Below are 16,453 nucleotides of genomic sequence, written 5' to 3' on the forward strand. Positions count from 1 at the left end.
CCAAATTCTGTCCTGATGGGACACTGGCAATTTGCGTACACAAGTAACTGTACTGGAGAGGAGAGGGTGGAAAATCTTCTTCTGCCCTTTTTGGAAATGAATATGACAGGCTACAGCTACAGCATCTACAATGCTGTCTATGTTGTGGCCCATGCGTTACATGCTATGTATTTGTCTAACAGAGAAAGAAAGACAAAGAAGTTTCAGAACCTTCAACCTTGGCAGGTAATGACAAGAATGCTGTATTGTGAGAGTTAGTTAATGCAGCACTGTTGGAGCTGCTAATATATAGATAATTTTTAATCTATTACTGTTGGTTTTTCCATGGTTTTATTCCAGAAATCTGTTTTTATGGGAACAGGTTTCTCTTATGAGTGTGCTGATTACCTGTCTCTGTATTTGCCTATTATATTGCCTGAGAAGAATATGTGTTTATGGCCTTGGCACATACAGACCTGCCGAACCATGGTTTTGGATTCTAAACGCACAAACAACAATCTTGAAGTGTTATTTTTGGTAATCATTGAAGGTGTCACCCAGTGTCTTAGGGGAAGGGCACATGTATGACAATTCACTTATGCACCCTGAACTCTGACCTCCTGGGACCTAAACCTTTGTTTATACATATTGTATTTTCCCCCTGATAAAGTGAGACCAAAAAGTGAAATGTTATTAACTGCAAATTGATGGATTGAAAGAAAAACAAGAAATAAATTGACTAGTCATGACTAACAATTTTGAAATTTTTGATAATTAGAAGGCCAGTTGGTCCTTGGAAACGGCCCCGTGGTGCACAGTGGTAAAGCAGCAGTACAGCAGTACTGTGATCTGAACTCTCTGCTCACGACCTGAGTTCTATCCCAGCAAAAGCTGGTTCAGGTAGCCGACCCAAGGTTGACTCAGCCTTCCATCCTTCCGAGGTCGGTAAATTGAGTACCCAGTTTGCTGGGGGGGGGAAGTGTAGATGAGTGGGGAAGGCAATGGCAAACCACCCCGAAAAAAGTCTGCCGTGAAAACATTGTGAAAGCAACATCACCCCAAAGTCAGAAACGACTGGTGCTTGTGCAGGGGACCTTTTCTTTCCAGGTCCCTGGAGCAGTTACATAGATGTGTGTGTGCGTGTGTCTGAAGAACATGGGTAGAAAGGCTGGAGAAGAGAAGGAAAGATGGTCCAAGGAGTAAGCTTGGGCATCTAAGAGGAAGAATTACACTAAGCACTTGGATAAATAGCATGGAGGGGCTGGCAGAATCCAGAAACTAGGGGATCTGTCCTAATGGGGCTTGGGAAAGGTCAAGGGAATCTCTATGGCAGGAACCTGGAGCTTCGTCAAATCAATAGAGACGAGCTGTGTGGGGATCTACAAATATAAACACAATATATTTTTCCACTGCACCTTATTTTTCCTTCTTTCCTTCTCTTTCTCAGTGCTGCATTGGTTTCCCACCATTTTTCTCTTCTAAAAATAGATTACCCGATCATTCGTTTCAGTTGAGTAGACTTATGCGCCTCAAATCTCCCCATGGATGTTGTGCTCTCAAACCGAATAGATCATCTGAGAGATCTCCAAGAATCAATGGTTGCCTCTCAGTGACAAGTGATTCTTTGATAGCACTGACCCTTCTTATTTTCCCATTTGCATGATGCAGGAGGAAGTATTAAGCCTCTGTCTGTATTCTCCTCCATTCTGCAGGTGGGATGGGCTGCATGTCACTGGAAAGGCCAAGAGTTTCTTCATTGGTTGGCCCACCTTGGCAGTCTTTCTTGCTAGACTGTGGAACCAAACACTTTAATTTAACCAAACATATAATTTTCTGTTATACTACATGGCAGTAGTCTGTTCCTGTTTTTGTAAATCATTCCTTGCAGGGTTTGTTTTTACAGTAAAGTATATTGGCTTTAACATACAATATAATATTCAGTGTTTACCATCAAAGAACCTAGTGGACAGCCCTGTTGGTCTGAAGCAGTAGAACAAAGTAGGAGTCAAGTTCACCTTTAAGATCAACAAAATTTTATTTACACAAAAGCTTATGTTCTGAATAAAACTTTGTTGGTCTTAAAGGTGCACTTGACTCCTACTTTTTATTGAAGAACCTGTTTCCTTCCATAATTCAGCTTCTCTAAAGAGAAAAACAGGAGGAAGATGGGAGGAGAGAAGAATAAAGTTGAATGTGGAAAAAATGGAAAAAGTAGGGAAGTGAAACTATTCCAGATAAAATAAGTTTTACATGCATTTTCATAATGCTCTAAAATTACAGTCCAACTCCCATTATAGGTCATGTTTGCTATTTCTTTCCTTCACTGCCAGTTCCAGTAGTTCTTATATCCAGGTTTCAAAATGTGGTGGAGTTATGGTTTTCTCACCTTCCTGAACACCATAGGATGATGCTATATGTAGCAGGAGGATAGGAGACTTTGGGAAGAGATCGTCACATAGGAGCCTCTGCGGATGAGATTATGAAATTTTCAGAACCTCCCTTCCTGCACTTGGCAGCTCTGTTTTAATCAAAAGGGAACTGATTTGAAACAGATTTGCCCAAGGAGGAAAAGAATCAGATGTTCAGATTTCAGTGAGGAAACTGGGTAAAGGTGAATCAAGAGAGTTTCTCTTAGAATGGTGCTAATCTTCATAGAAACCTAAAGCGATCTAAGAATGACAATGCATTGAAACTTTTCATATCTTCATATCTTTCCTGTGGACAGTGTTAGTTGGATCCAGCAAACTATTTTGCTCTTTCTCACTCAGTTCTTCTTACAATAGCCCCTGCTCTACATAGCTTTGATTTATATAGGTTCTATGAACCCTAGCACAATATTTTTGAGTGGTCAAAGGAGACCCTTATTCTCTTTTTCACCAGCAGAAATTATAACTGGATCCAACCCAGTGCCATGCAAATCTTATTAAACTCAGGAGCAACACTGAAATATGATCAGAGTTTCTCTCCCATGCGTCACAGAATAAGAATTTTGACTGAAAGAACAAGGGAAAGTATAATACTAAGTGGCAAGAAAGCATAGGAAGCTGCCAGTGGCACAGAAATCCGCTAGAGCCTTATTATTTCCATGCATTTTGAGCACAAACAAATCCCCCCCTTTATTTTAATGTCAAAATTGCATAGGAAAGTTAAGAAGTCAGAGTCATAAAGTTTGTTCCCCCACCCTCCAGCATTCCAAGCTAAAACATTTAATTGTCAAGTGCCCTTATTGATTTTCTCCAAGTCCCCGTTTGAGTCATAGAAAATACAGTCATTTTGGGTGCACTCTTAGTGTTTGGGTTGTTGATTGAATTCTTGTCCTGTTGTGGTAGCTCACAGGCATCAGGATCCACTGTTTTGTACTTCTATAAATTGGAGAAGGCCACTTCCACGGGCAATTCCTCCACAGAAGTCCAACAGCAGGTAGCTATCTTGGATTTTTTAGATGCCTGTAATTTTGTTTCATATAATCCATCCTTTCAGTGATTGCTTGCTGTTCATGTTGGTAGGTTTCCAAAGGAGTGCAAAAGTTCAGTCTCTATAGAGTTTTTTAAGTAATTGTGTGTTAGGTTGGCAGAATGTTGTTCTATATGGTCCCTTTAAAATTCAGATGTGGAAAGTTCAGCTTTGAGATTGCTGCAGGCTCTGTCCAATTAATCAAGTCTTTGTGTGGGGGAGCAGAGGTTTTTTTCATTGTTGTCTCTGCTTGTTTGGCAGTTTACCCTTCTGGGGTAAAGTTCTTGCACTATAATATCTTTAAAAAACCATGCTGTAAAAACACCTCTTAGATTCAGTCTTGATTTTTGCCTATGAAGCAATGAGGAGGGTTTAGAGGAAGAGAATGAGAGTAAGACTTTCTTTACTTGATTCCAATGCCAAGAGGCTCAACTGCTATTAAATCAATTGCAGATGGATTGATCCCAAGTAGTTCACTGAGACATCTCTTGGCCTGGAATTTATTCTCCCAAATTGGCAACAATACCTTGTAAATAGTCATACAGATTTTATATGGCTGGAGATTCAGGGGCTATTGGTTCTCACAATTGTCATATTTTCCTACAGTCCCTTAGACGCTTCCAGTCTGAAATGTAGCTTCCCCACCCTCTATTGATTGAAGGTATTTTGAGTTGTTGATATTCTAACAGAGAAGTATTGATATTTATTAACTGTGGAGGTCAGCCCTGCAATGGCTGCCGTGAGAGATTTAAGTTGAGTTTTAATTCCTTTAGTGCTCAACAGTTCTTGCAATTAGGTCAAATTGGTTACAGCTTGTTTGCATCAGAATTTCCCTTTCAGTTTGCAGGCTCAGCTGCTGCCTCTCTGCCTGCAAGAGCTGCCCCAGGCCAGCTACAACATTGCTTTCTATCTGAGGAGGTAATCTCCTTTTCCTCTGATAATTCAGACAGTTCCAGAAGGGGAAGGAAGCAATTTGACTTTTCAATGGTGCAGTCCATATCTTGTCTGTCAAGCTTTGTCTCTGGAGCAAAAAATTCTATTTTAGTCTGCTTACACTCTGGCAATAAGCCAAGCTCTTCGAGGTCTCTTGGTCGCTTGCCAGAGGCCATGAGGTAGTTTTCAAATTCCAAGGACTCATGTTTACTGCTGCCTAAGCATCAAAATATACCAAAGCAACAACAACAACAACAAAATTTTATTTGTATCCCGCCCTCCCCGCCGGAGCAGGCTCAGGGCGGCTAACAGCAAAGCATACATTTAAACTTGAGAACCTCCCATCATCTCATTCAAGGAAAAAAAAAAAAGAAATATTGAATAAAGAGATAAAAGGATAAAATCTCAAAAAACGCTCAAACAAGCAGCCATCTCCATTAGCAGGAAACCAGAAGCTCTTTATTTTAATGCAGGGGTGTCCAATATGTGGCCTGCGGGCCGGACGAGGCCCGCAGAGGGCTCCAATCAGGCCCTCCAGCAACTGGCTGTCATCTGCTTCATTTTCCCTTGCCTGCTTTTTTCAGTCGCCATTTTGTGTTTCTCCTCGTATAAGCCACAGCAGCAAAGCAGCCTTCCCTCTCCCCCCTCCTTTTTCCCAAAGGGAGGAGGAGGGAGGAGCAGCCTCAGCCAACGAGGGAGCTTGGCTCTATAGCTCTGCTGGGTGATTAAGTTTGCCATGCTCAATTAATCACCCTGCAGAGCTACTGAGACAAGCCTCTCTTCCTTCTAATGAATGGCTGAGGTTCCTCCCCCTCTTCCTGCCCTGGGGAAGGAAAGAAAGAGCCAGAGCTTCCTTTGCAGTCCCCACCATCAGGAGAGCTACAAAGAGTACTTTTAAGACTAGCAACGTTTTAGTGAAGGTATGAGCTTTTTGGCTTGCTACAGAGAGAGAGAGAGAGAGAGAGAAAGTTTTGCTGGGCTTGTTATGGGTGTAACTGGGTTCCCCTTCTCTTTTTCACTGTACTCATGCCCTCCAGTCTATCTCAATAGGAAAGCATGTGAACTATTTAGAAGAGAAATATCAGCATTAGGCTGAGAGTGTGTTCCACCCCAGGTTTATCCAGCAAATTTCCTTAATTTTTCTTTCACATTTTCCTTTGATTGGGGGTCTTGAATTTAGACTTTCCAATAGTAGGCTGACACTGACCACTGTACATGGTTGTCTCTCTGTTCTTGTAGTTGTTTTTTGCAGGAAAGTTGTATTTTTTTTTGTTATCGTCATTTTTCTGGGGGAAATTATAGTTTTGTAGGCAAGCACATAGCCCTCAGTCTGTGCCATGGTGCCTTCACATGTCCTTGACTAGTACGCGAAGCAACTTCTGTACAAAAGCTCACAATGCCCAGCTGTTTCATGTTCCTCTGTGTCTTAGGCTCAAAGCACTGACCATGAGATGTCTGTAATGAATGTCAATGAATCAAAAGTAGTTTGCAACTTACAGATGTCCACACCTGAACAGCACATATTCAAGACTGTTACAACACAGACATTGCCTGCAGTTTTTTATGCAATAATTCATAGCAAGAGGTGACATTTATCAGAGACTGTAAAACAAAATATTGCAAGCGTGCTAATATTTTAGGCATGTTTTATTTTAAGTAAAAAAACCCCTTTGTTTGTCTATGCCCTTTATAAAGTTTATATGTCCGCTACCTGGCATTACATTTTATGATACACATGGCCCTGCCCTAAAAGGTCTCATTTATGTCAAATTCAGCCCTCATAACAAATGAGTTCGTCACCCCTGTTTTAATGTGTCTGCCTATCTGGGACATTCAACTGCCTATTTATGTTTCAACTTTTCTGCCTAGCTCCACCACTTTCTGAAAGGAATGTCCTTCAACAACAGTGCTGGTGAAAAAGTTTCCTTTAATGAGAATGGGGAATTAGTTGCAGAATTTGATGTCATCAATTGTGTCACTTTCCCAAACAAATCTTTCATTCAAACTAAAGTGGGAAGGGTGGATCCCCAGGCGCCTCTGGACCAAGGAGTCATCATAAATAAGGATGCCATTGTGTGGCACCGCTGGTTCAACCAGGTAGGACTTGAATTTTGGGAACATTCAATTTTAATAAAAGATATTGGGAAGGGTCAGTTGTCTCCCACAATAGTTGATATGTTTCACACTGTGAAAAGAGAAAACTGTATATGTTTTTCTCCATTATATGTTTCCATTTTCTCCAGTTGAACTTTTCATAATCTTTGGATCATTTCTTCAGCAGCAAAGATACAAAATTAATTTCCCCAGTGATGTAAAAGTTTCTTGCATCTGTATTCCAATCATATTACTTTTAACTCTCTGACAGTGCAATTAAAAATTGTACCAGATCAGTTAAAATAAATTTAAAAGATGCAGGGCCAGCACACAACCTTTTTTAATCCCCTTTAACACTGGAATTTTGCTAGTCAAGTCACCACTAGAAGAAAATTTCACTTGACAAAAAGTATTAGAATGAAGCTTCTTCAAGAAGGTGGTTGGGCTCTATCTATTGAATCAAATGCACCCTTCAAGTCGATGAAGGCAGCATATAATTTTTTTGTCCCGGTATGCATATATTTTTCAGCAAGGAAGTCTAGAGTGCAGCAATGGTCCATAGCAGATTTGCCTTTGGAGAAGCCAATTTGTTCAGGACCTATGATGTTGCCTAGGTGCATCCAGTCAGTTAATCGGAGTTCTAAACGTTTGGCATACAATTTGCCCACTATATATAATAAACTAATGGGGCGGAAATTTTCTGGTAACTCCAGCCAGGGATAATTATAGAATCAAGTCAAGAGTCTGGGATGGAGCCATGCAGATCAATGAAAGAGAACAATTATATGAAGAGTTACTCCAGTATGAATGCATTGAATTTTACAGAGTAGAGTAACTCTTCAAAGGATAGCATTATACATATTTAGTTGTTCTCAGGTATCACATTAATCATCAAAATTATTCTTTATAGAACCTAGATAGTTAATCTCTCATGTCATCCTTTGTGTAAGACACTGCATGCTATATTATTTTATTTATTATTATTATTTATTTTATTTATTTTATTGGATTTATATCCCGCCCTCCCTGACGAAGGAGGCTCAGGGCGGCTCACATCAATAGAAATTTACAATACTAACTATACCATTAAAACATTGAATAATATCAATAATTAGAACATATTAAAACAGTTTGGTGCTAGTGTTAACATCCAGTATCTTCAGCCCTCTTGAATATCTTCATCAGTATTTTAAAGGCAGCAACATCTTTGCTTCAGACCATTATCAATGATTCAAGTGGGTTGTCCCTAGGAACATAAGAGCCATGCTGGATGAAAGGTTCAAGTCCAGCATTCTGTTCACATAGTAGCCAAACAGCTGCCTTTAGGAAGTGCATAAGCAGGACGACTGCAACAGCATCCTTCTTTACATGGACCCCACAATTGATATAAAGAGGCACACTGCCTCTGGCACTGGAGAGAGTAGGTATTTCTCGTGGCCAATGTTCCCTCTAAGCTGAGTTACTGTGAGCTAACCCACAGTTTTTTAGCCTCTGGCTCACAAATCTTTGTCTTAGCTCAGAAAGGATGGCCCCAAAGCAAACTAATTTGTGCAGCAGCCAAATTGATCACTCACAACTTTAATGCCAGTTGCTCACAAAGTAGAATTTTTGCTCATAAGACTGCACAGGTTAGAGGGAGCATTGCTCGTGGCTAGTAGCCATTGTGACTACAACCATGGATAGTCCCATCCTCCATGAATTTGTCCACACTCCCTTTTTAAGCCTTACAGGTTTAAGGCCTGTAATGACCATTACCATATCATGTGGCAGCAGCAGGTTCCACAATTTAACTATTCATCCAGCTAAATAGCAGCTCACTGAACACCAGCTTTTATTCTTATCTTGAAGAATTCCAAACAAGTTCTGAACATTGACACTCCTCTTTCTTGATTGATGGGTTAGGTCCAGCCCCTTTCTCTGTGTAATGGCAACTGTCATCCTGGAAACAGCAAAAGAAGGAAGGAAGGGGAGCCCTTCTGTTGCTATGATTGCATTCGATGCCCAGAAGGGAAGATATCGGACAAGAATGGTGAGAGTTGATCAGACAGGCTGGCTGCAGTACAAAGCAACAGGCATGCAAGATTAGCATTTAAATTGGTGTGTAGGGGATGTCTTCCTCGTTATCATTTAGTTATTTGGGACAGAGTGGTGACATCAAGCATTGCCCCCCAGGCGGAATAACGCGGCAGACAACAAGTTGGGTTAAAAGGGCCACTTTATTAACTTGACGGCAAGGGCAAAACATGGGGACAGGACAAGCCAGGGGTCATACCCGACCACCTCCTTGACCTGAAACTGGGCGAGCCCCCTGAGCCCCGGGTGTGAGCCAACCAAATGGCTCAGACCCGGCCAGCCCGGCAACTTGATCACCGCTCACAGAGCTCCGCCATCCCCACAGGCAGCAGCCTGGGATGCGGACGCTCACCACGTGCCGGGATCCAACAGACTCCCTGGAGCCAACCTTGGGCCGTACAGCTTGCGGTTCCCCAGGAAGTCATGCACCAAATGGCGCGATGCTACGGGAGCTCACCAATCCCCAGAACATAATGCCAACCACAAACTGCCAGTGACCAACCTATATAACGGCACCGCCATTCCAATTGCCAGCACCAGACATCAGCAGTACAGGGTAGGCAAAAACACCCCCGGACCAGGCCAATCATCCGAGGGCGAAAAAGTCCTACCCGGCCCCAAAAACAGGCTACCAGCCTATGCCTGAACTGCATGAAGGGCGGGCGGGCCGAGAGCGATTTCCAACTGCTTATTAGGGGGCGTGGGCAGCCTCTTAAGGCTGCCCATCACCCCCTCCCTCCTGGGATAACCCATTGCCTCGGATCCGTGCGGGGAGGCAATGGGCAGCCCCCAGCCTCAGCAGTCAATGGACTGCTCGGCTGGGAAGGGGGCGAATTGCCCCCCCAGGCGGAATAACGAGGCAGACAACAAGTTGGGTTAAAAGGGCCACTTTATTAACTTAACGGCAAGGGCAAAACATGGGGACAGGACAAGCCAGGGGTCATACCCGACCACCTCCTTGACCTGAAACTGGGCGAGCCCCCTGAGCCCCGGGTGTGAGCCAACCAAACGGCTCAGACCCGGCCGGCCCGGCAACTTGATCACCGCTCACAGAGCTCCGTCATCCCCACAGGCAGCAGCCTGGGATGCGGACGCTCACCACGTGCCGGGATCCAACAGACTCCCTGGAGCCAACCTTGGGCCGTACAGCTTGCGGTTCCCCAGGAAGTCATGCACCAAATGGCGCGATGCTACGGGAGCTCACCAATCCCCAAAACATAATGCCAACCACAAACTGCCAAGGACAGCGCCAAGCCTCTGCTTAGGCCGCTGTACCCCCAAACTATAAGACGCGAACCAGCCCTTGCCGCAAGTCGGTTAAGAACAAATCGTTGCCCTTTTCTGACAAATGCACCCCGTCTTCACGATATAATTCCGGCATGCTGGCTAGGATCGAAGGATGGGGGACATAATCCCCAAGCCCACCACACAGGGCCTTACGCAATGCACGGTTGGCCTTAATTCTGGCGTGCTCCAAACCTTCAGGGTCCCATGCAGTCCGCCACACATGGTGCGGCAACATGGCCGACCACAAGATAAGGACGCCCGGCCACCGTTTCTTGATCAAAACCAGGTCCGACTGGGCCTGAATCGAAAGGGCCTTGCCCTTGATCAGACCCAAATCGTTCTCACCCAGATGAATTACAAGAATCTGCGGTGGGGGGCCAACCAGCTCCCTGAACAACATAGGCAGGAGCCCAGGCCACCTCAATCCACGGCAGCCTTGCCAGGTGATCACCGCTCTGTCGCTCAGGCCCAGTTGTGAATCGATCGACGTCCGACGGGCCTGGTGTGCCGCCCAAAAGACAATGCTGTGACCGCATATAAGGATCCTCCTCCTCTCATCGCCAGCCACAGCCCCTAAAAGAGAAAACTATTAGAACTGGAAACAGTAATAATACCTGGCACCAACAACGATTCCCTACGACTAAGGGAGAAAACAAAACCATCCTTAAGACCTCAAAGACCTAATATAAGCTCGATAGGCCCCTGATTTCCACCGGCCAACTCGACGGATATCATCTCCCCCATACCCAAGCGCTGCGGCTGTGGAAGCAGCACCGATTCTAAAGGAATGAGTACCAAATTTTTGACCGCCGAGGCCCAAATGTTGCAAGGCACGGCTACTGATGGCCCAAAATTGGTACCTTGTCAAGGGGGCTTCATCAGCATGGCGGAAAAGAGGGCCATCAGATGCCCCGCGCCATTCAAGATAATTTTTAATTGCCGTGACCGGGCATAATTCGCATTCAGCGCAAGTTCCAATCCTAACAGTGCAGCCGTGCTGCTTCTGATCCGTCTTTGAACGGCGGACTCTAAACTCCACCCGGTCGCTAAATAAAGTAACATCCCTCAACTGCAGGGCCCTCGCGGAAACATCAGTGCGGGAAAGTGAAACTAGCTCAGATACTCTAAAGGCCCCAAAAAAGGCCGTCAATGAGGCGCTGTGAAAAAGTGCCTCCTCGTAAGCAGACCCACAAACAAGGGCCCAGGAAGCTCGAAGCCCCCGCAGGATAAATGGCGAAATAGGCTGCCTCCCGTCGGACCTAGGTCCAGCCTCACGAGACCATCCCTCAAACATTTTCTGAATGCGAAAATCCTTAGTGGCATCGCTGTGCCCCCTGGCCTTACTCAAAAAGGCCAGGGCCGCCATCTGGCCCTTAATAGACTTAACCGACAAACCCCACTGTTTCTGATGTACACAGAATTGCAACAACTGTTCAACAGGAACGGGCCACACCTCCTGTAATCCTGCCCCCTTTCTGAAAGACAAAAACTGGCTAGCAGCCCGGTCATACGACCTTTTAGTGCTGGGCGCTATGGCCAGGTGTATCGCCCGGCTCACTTCTTTCCTCCAATCAGCCATAACTCCGCCGGGATGCGCTTGGGCAACAGGTCGGCCTCCGGGGCTAATTGACGGAAACGGTCCATCTGTTGGCGAGACAGAGCGTCCGCCACCCCGTTACAAATGCCAGGAACGTGCTTGGCTAAAAACAATATATTCAATTTCAAACAATGCAAAGTGAATGCCCTAACTAGCCGCATAACTGCGGGAGACTTAGAGGTTAACCTGTTGACGACATGGACAACGGCCATGTTGTCGCACCAGAAGTGAACCGTGGAATCTGCAAGGGCTTCGCCCCAAAGAAACACAGCCACGACAATCAGAAAAAACTCCAGGAACGTTAAGTTCCGACACAACTCAGTGCCCAGCCAATCTTGCGGCCATTGCTCGGCACACCAGTGCCCCCTAAAGTAAACACCAAAACCAATAGAACCAGAGGCATCGGATACAATCTGCAGCTTGGCTTCAAGCTGCATGTCCCTGCACCAGAAGGAAATTCCATTGAAATCCTGCAAAAATGTCTCCCAGACCATAAGGTCCTCCCGCATCTCCGAAGTGACGCAGGTGAAATGATGTGGCAGGCGCAAATTGACCATGCAGTCACAGAATTGTCGCAAAAAGGCCCTGCCCAGGGCCACAACCTTACAGGCGAAATTCAAGTGGCCCACGAGCTGCTGTAACTCCAATAAGGTGACCTTGCGCTTAACTAAAACCACTCGGATCCTAGCTAAAAGGCTCACTCGCTTGTCCTCGGGCAACCAAGAAAACTGGTGCACCATATCCAGCTCGATACCCAGAAAGGTAAGGACTGTGGCAGGGCCTTCGGTCTTTTCAGGAGCCAACGGTACCACTAATTCCTTAGCCAACTCCACAAAAGCCATTAACAGGAACGAGCACTGTCCAGAGCCCGCAGGGCCTACAAAAAGAAAATCGTCCAAATAATGAACAATGTCCTGAATTCCCATCCTAAACCGTAAGGCCCATTCAAAAAATGAGCTAAAACGCTCGAACAAGAAACAGAACACCCCATAGGAAGTGCCCTATCAACATAGTAACTTCCTTCAAACGCGAAACCTAGTAATTCAAAGTCACTGGGGTGAACTGGGAGGAGGCAAAAGGCTGATTTTATATCGCACTTTGCCAACTCAGCACCTGACCCACACCGCCGGACTACCTGAACTGCTCGGTCAAAAGAAGTATATTTTACCGAACACAGCTCGGTTGGGATGGCATCATTTACTGATCGACCCCTAGGGTAAGAAAGATGGTGAATCAACCGGTATTCACCCGCTGCTTTCTTAGGTACCACTCCCAAGGGGGACACCCGCAGGTTCAGCAGGGGGGGGAGATTTAAACGGGCCTAACACCCAACCTTCAGCACATTCTTTACTGATCTTTTGCCTAACAATGCTTTCCAAACCCCTAACTGAACGCAAATTGGAGGAGAAGAATGGAGTACGAGGGCCTTCATAAGGGATTCTAAATCCAACTGAGAACCCTTCCGCCAAATAACCCGCATCATCCCTACGAGGGTAAAATTCCAGCCACTGCTTAAGAACCCTCAGGCGTATGGGGCTGGGGCCCTTTTGGAGGGTGTTGAACGGCGCCACCACCTGTCCGCTTGTTAGGCCACCTCTGTTTTGATCTAGAGCATGCCGTGAAGGCATGAGGGCCTGCACAAATCGGGCATTCATGTTTATATTTACAGGCCTTTCTGGAGCATGAACCTTGGGAGGTGAACTCCCAGCAAAGCAGCCGTGGCTGAACCGACTGCCCCGCGGAAGCGCGGGCACCAGAGAAGGTCGTTCCTGTTGTCTTTTGCACTAAATGACCACTGTCAGATCGCTCCCCAACATTTGGCTTCACAGGCGCCATGAGCTGCAGCCAAAGCTGCTGGTTAATCTGATTCCACTGAAGGAAAGAAGGCAGAGAACTGGGACCCACCGGTCTCCCCAAAAATGACCCGGCCCCCAAGTAATTGGCCCCTACACCTTGGGCTCCTCCCACTGGCCTCGAAGCAGAAGCTACATTGGGCCCCCATGGGCCCCATGGCCATACCATTCCCTGCTGTGGCACGAGAAACTTACCATCCCCAGCAGGCGGCACCACCACCACCGCATCGGGCTCTTCAGCCTGCTCCTCTTCCTGGGGCACTCCTTCCTTTGGCTCACCACCGCTTCCTTCGGCTCCCTGTAACACAGAAAGGCGAGCCAGCACCTCCTTCTGGAAAGAAATGGTGGCAGCTCTACCCGACCCTAACAAGCCAGTGGCCCTTCTAGAAGGGCCCGCCAAACCCCTCGCCTCCTCCAGGGCTGCCAACTGAGCCATAATGGCCTGCTGTGTTTGAGCTTCATTGCCCTCATCCTGCAGGGGAGCTTCGGGGGTTGGCCTCTTGGCGGGGCGCTTGGCCGGCTGTTTTCCTTTTTTATTGCCCTGCCCCTTCTTAGGACCCATTATTTACACTTCAACAAGCACACAAAGGCCAAAAGCACAGTGGCCAACTATGACGGGGGTTACCCAACCAGAAACCAAAACTAGGGGTGAGGGAAAGGGGCAGAGCCCTGTCCCAATGCAAGGGCACACCACTGCAGCCAACAAATGAAGGCCTAAGCTCTCAGACACCACCCACAAAGGCCAGACAGCCTCTACCCACCCTAACAGGCCTGGCACCAGAAGTGCCTGGCATGTGTGTGTGTGGTGGGGGGGGGGGTACTGCACTGCCCAGAAGACGCTCCACCCGGTCACCCAAGGAGGAGGAGTGGGGGGGGGGTAGGAGGCCTAACGCGTCCCCACCCTCCCAAACGCGCCCCAAAAGGACCCGCTCAGCCCGCCACCCCGATCAGGCCGCACGGCCCAGCGGGTGACCTTCGGCCTATACAAGGCCTAAGAACAAGAAGAGGATGGGCAGGGGAGGGGGCTCCACCCGCGAGGAAGCACGCCGCCCTTCAGGCTCCACCGAAGGCTCTTCAAGCGCAGGAACGGAGCCGCCGAGTCAAACCAACGTCCGGCAACGCCGCAGCAATCCTCGCCTCGCCCCGAGCCCCAACAGCGCACAACGCTCTCTCCAAGCCCGCAACAGACAGCAGCAGCCGGTAGGTGCCTGCTCGGGCCGAGAGCGATTTCCAACTGCGTATTAGGGGGCGTGGGCAGCCTCTTAAGGCTGCCCATCACCCCCTCCCTCCTGGGATAACCCATTGCCTCGGATCCGCGCGGGGAGGCAATGGGCGGCCCCCAGCCTCAGCAGTCAATGGACTGCTCGGCTGGGAAGGGGCCAAATTCTCTCTATCACTCTCGCTCAATCTAAAATTATCTATCGTATACATCTGTCTGTCTTTCTACCGGTCTAATATCTCTCTATATATCTAGCATCTAGTACTGCTCATGCAGCTATCACCTTAAGCAAAAATTAGAAAAGAATCAAAATAAAAGACCTTAGCATTATTCCCCTGCTTTTTAATTATTGCTTCTATAACTTTTGCCAGTAAAAGAGTAACAAAATCATTTGTATCTGATAATAACCATGTCACTGAGCTCTCATATTAAACAATTCCACATTTTTAAATAAAGGAATTATTAAATTTGCACTCAACTTATTAAATTTGGACACTCTATAACCATGTTTTCAATGGTTTCAATCTGACATAGAAAGAACTGCATGTTCTGCAAACATGTGATACTTTATTGTACCTACCCTCTAAGGGAAGAACATTAAAAGGAATCCAATAGGCACTTGTAGTACTGGCTTTTCACATACAGCTGTTTGTGAACTAGGTTCATTGCACATATGTATGATAACAGGAATGACGCTAAAAGAAGCTATGAAAGCCAGTTATTGCATTGGATTGTCATGTGATTGATGTGGCAAATGTTCTTTTTCAGACATGAGTGACTGTTTTACATGCCCAAGAGAACAGTATCCAAATAAGAACCAGAATGCCTGCATTCCCAAGGTGGTCAGTTTTTTGTCTTATGAAGAACCTTTGGGTATTGGCTTAGCTCTTAGTATTCTTTCTTTTTCACTCATCACACTCCTCATCCTAGGACTGTTTGCAAAGCACCATGATACTCCCATTGTCAAAGCCAACAACAGAAGTCTCACCTATACTCTTCTCATCTCGCTCCTTCTCTGCTTCCTTTGTGCCTTATTATTCATTGGCCAACCTAAAATGGTGACCTGTCTCCTACGACAAACTGCTTTTGGCATTATTTTCTCAGTGGCTGTTTCCTCCGTCTTGGCTAAAACGATCACTGTGGTTCTGGCTTTTCTGGCCACTAAGCCAGGATCCAGCATGAGGAAGTGGGTGGGGAAAAGGCTGGCCACCTCCATTGTCCTTTCTTGTACCCTTATTCAGGCAGGCATTTGTGTTGCATGGCTGATAGCCACTCCCCCATTTCCAGACATTGATACAGAGTCAGTGGCTGAAGAAATTATACTGGAATGTAATGAGGGCTCCACCACCATGTTTTATTGTGTCCTGGGCTACATGGGCCTCCTGGCCATTGCCAGCTTTGCTGTTGCTTTCTCAGCTAGGAAGTTACCTGACAGTTTCAATGAAGCCAAGTTCATCACGTTCAGCATGCTGGTCTTTGGCAGTGTTTGGCTGTCCTTTGTTCCAACCTACTCGAGCACTAAAGGGAAATACATGGTGGCTGTGGAGATCTTCTCCATCTTAGCCTCCAGTGCTGGGCTGTTGGGCTGCATCTTTCTCCCCAAATGCTACATTATTGTTCTGAAGACAGAGTTCAACAACAGAGAACAACTTATAAGAAGGAAACTCTAAACATATTGATTGTCTCATTCAGATTTTTTCCTAGATTCCAGTTCTACAGTTTCCAGTTTTAATTGTTTGTTGTATGGCTTTAATTGAGAGAGAATGATAATATCTTCTTGTTATAAGATCCAGTTCTAGATCCAGTTGCAAATAAAATCTCTTAAAACCCATGCAAATAAAGTTTATTAAATTTGACTACAATATTCTGTGCTTTGATTTGGTTTTGTTAGTCTCACTGCACCCTTTACATTAGACACTAAGCTTAATTTTAAAAGCAGGGCTGAGTTTTCTGAGCACGTTACAT

The 16,453-nt window shown here is 46.0% G+C and overlaps 1 protein-coding gene across 1 annotated transcript; it reads left to right on the plus strand.

Moving 5' to 3' along the window:
• The first annotated feature begins 15,258 nt into the window (after positions 1-15,258).
• On the plus strand, positions 15,259-16,158 carry LOC132583301 (vomeronasal type-2 receptor 26-like). The gene has a single exon (XM_060254964.1). It carries the CDS (start codon positions 15,259-15,261, stop codon positions 16,156-16,158), a length of 900 nt encoding a protein of 299 aa, XP_060110947.1.
• Positions 16,159-16,453: the final 295 nt, after the last annotated feature.

The sequence above is a fragment of the Heteronotia binoei genome, chromosome 15 (genome assembly GCF_032191835.1).
Source record: "Heteronotia binoei isolate CCM8104 ecotype False Entrance Well chromosome 15, APGP_CSIRO_Hbin_v1, whole genome shotgun sequence".
Classification (NCBI taxonomy): Eukaryota; Metazoa; Chordata; class Lepidosauria; order Squamata; family Gekkonidae; genus Heteronotia; species Heteronotia binoei.

Bases quoted from the DNA above. Each gene is read 5' to 3' on its own strand.
- LOC132583301 (XM_060254964.1), top strand. From the start codon at position 15,259: ATGAGTGACTGTTTTACATGCCCAAGAGAACAGTATCCAAATAAGAAC.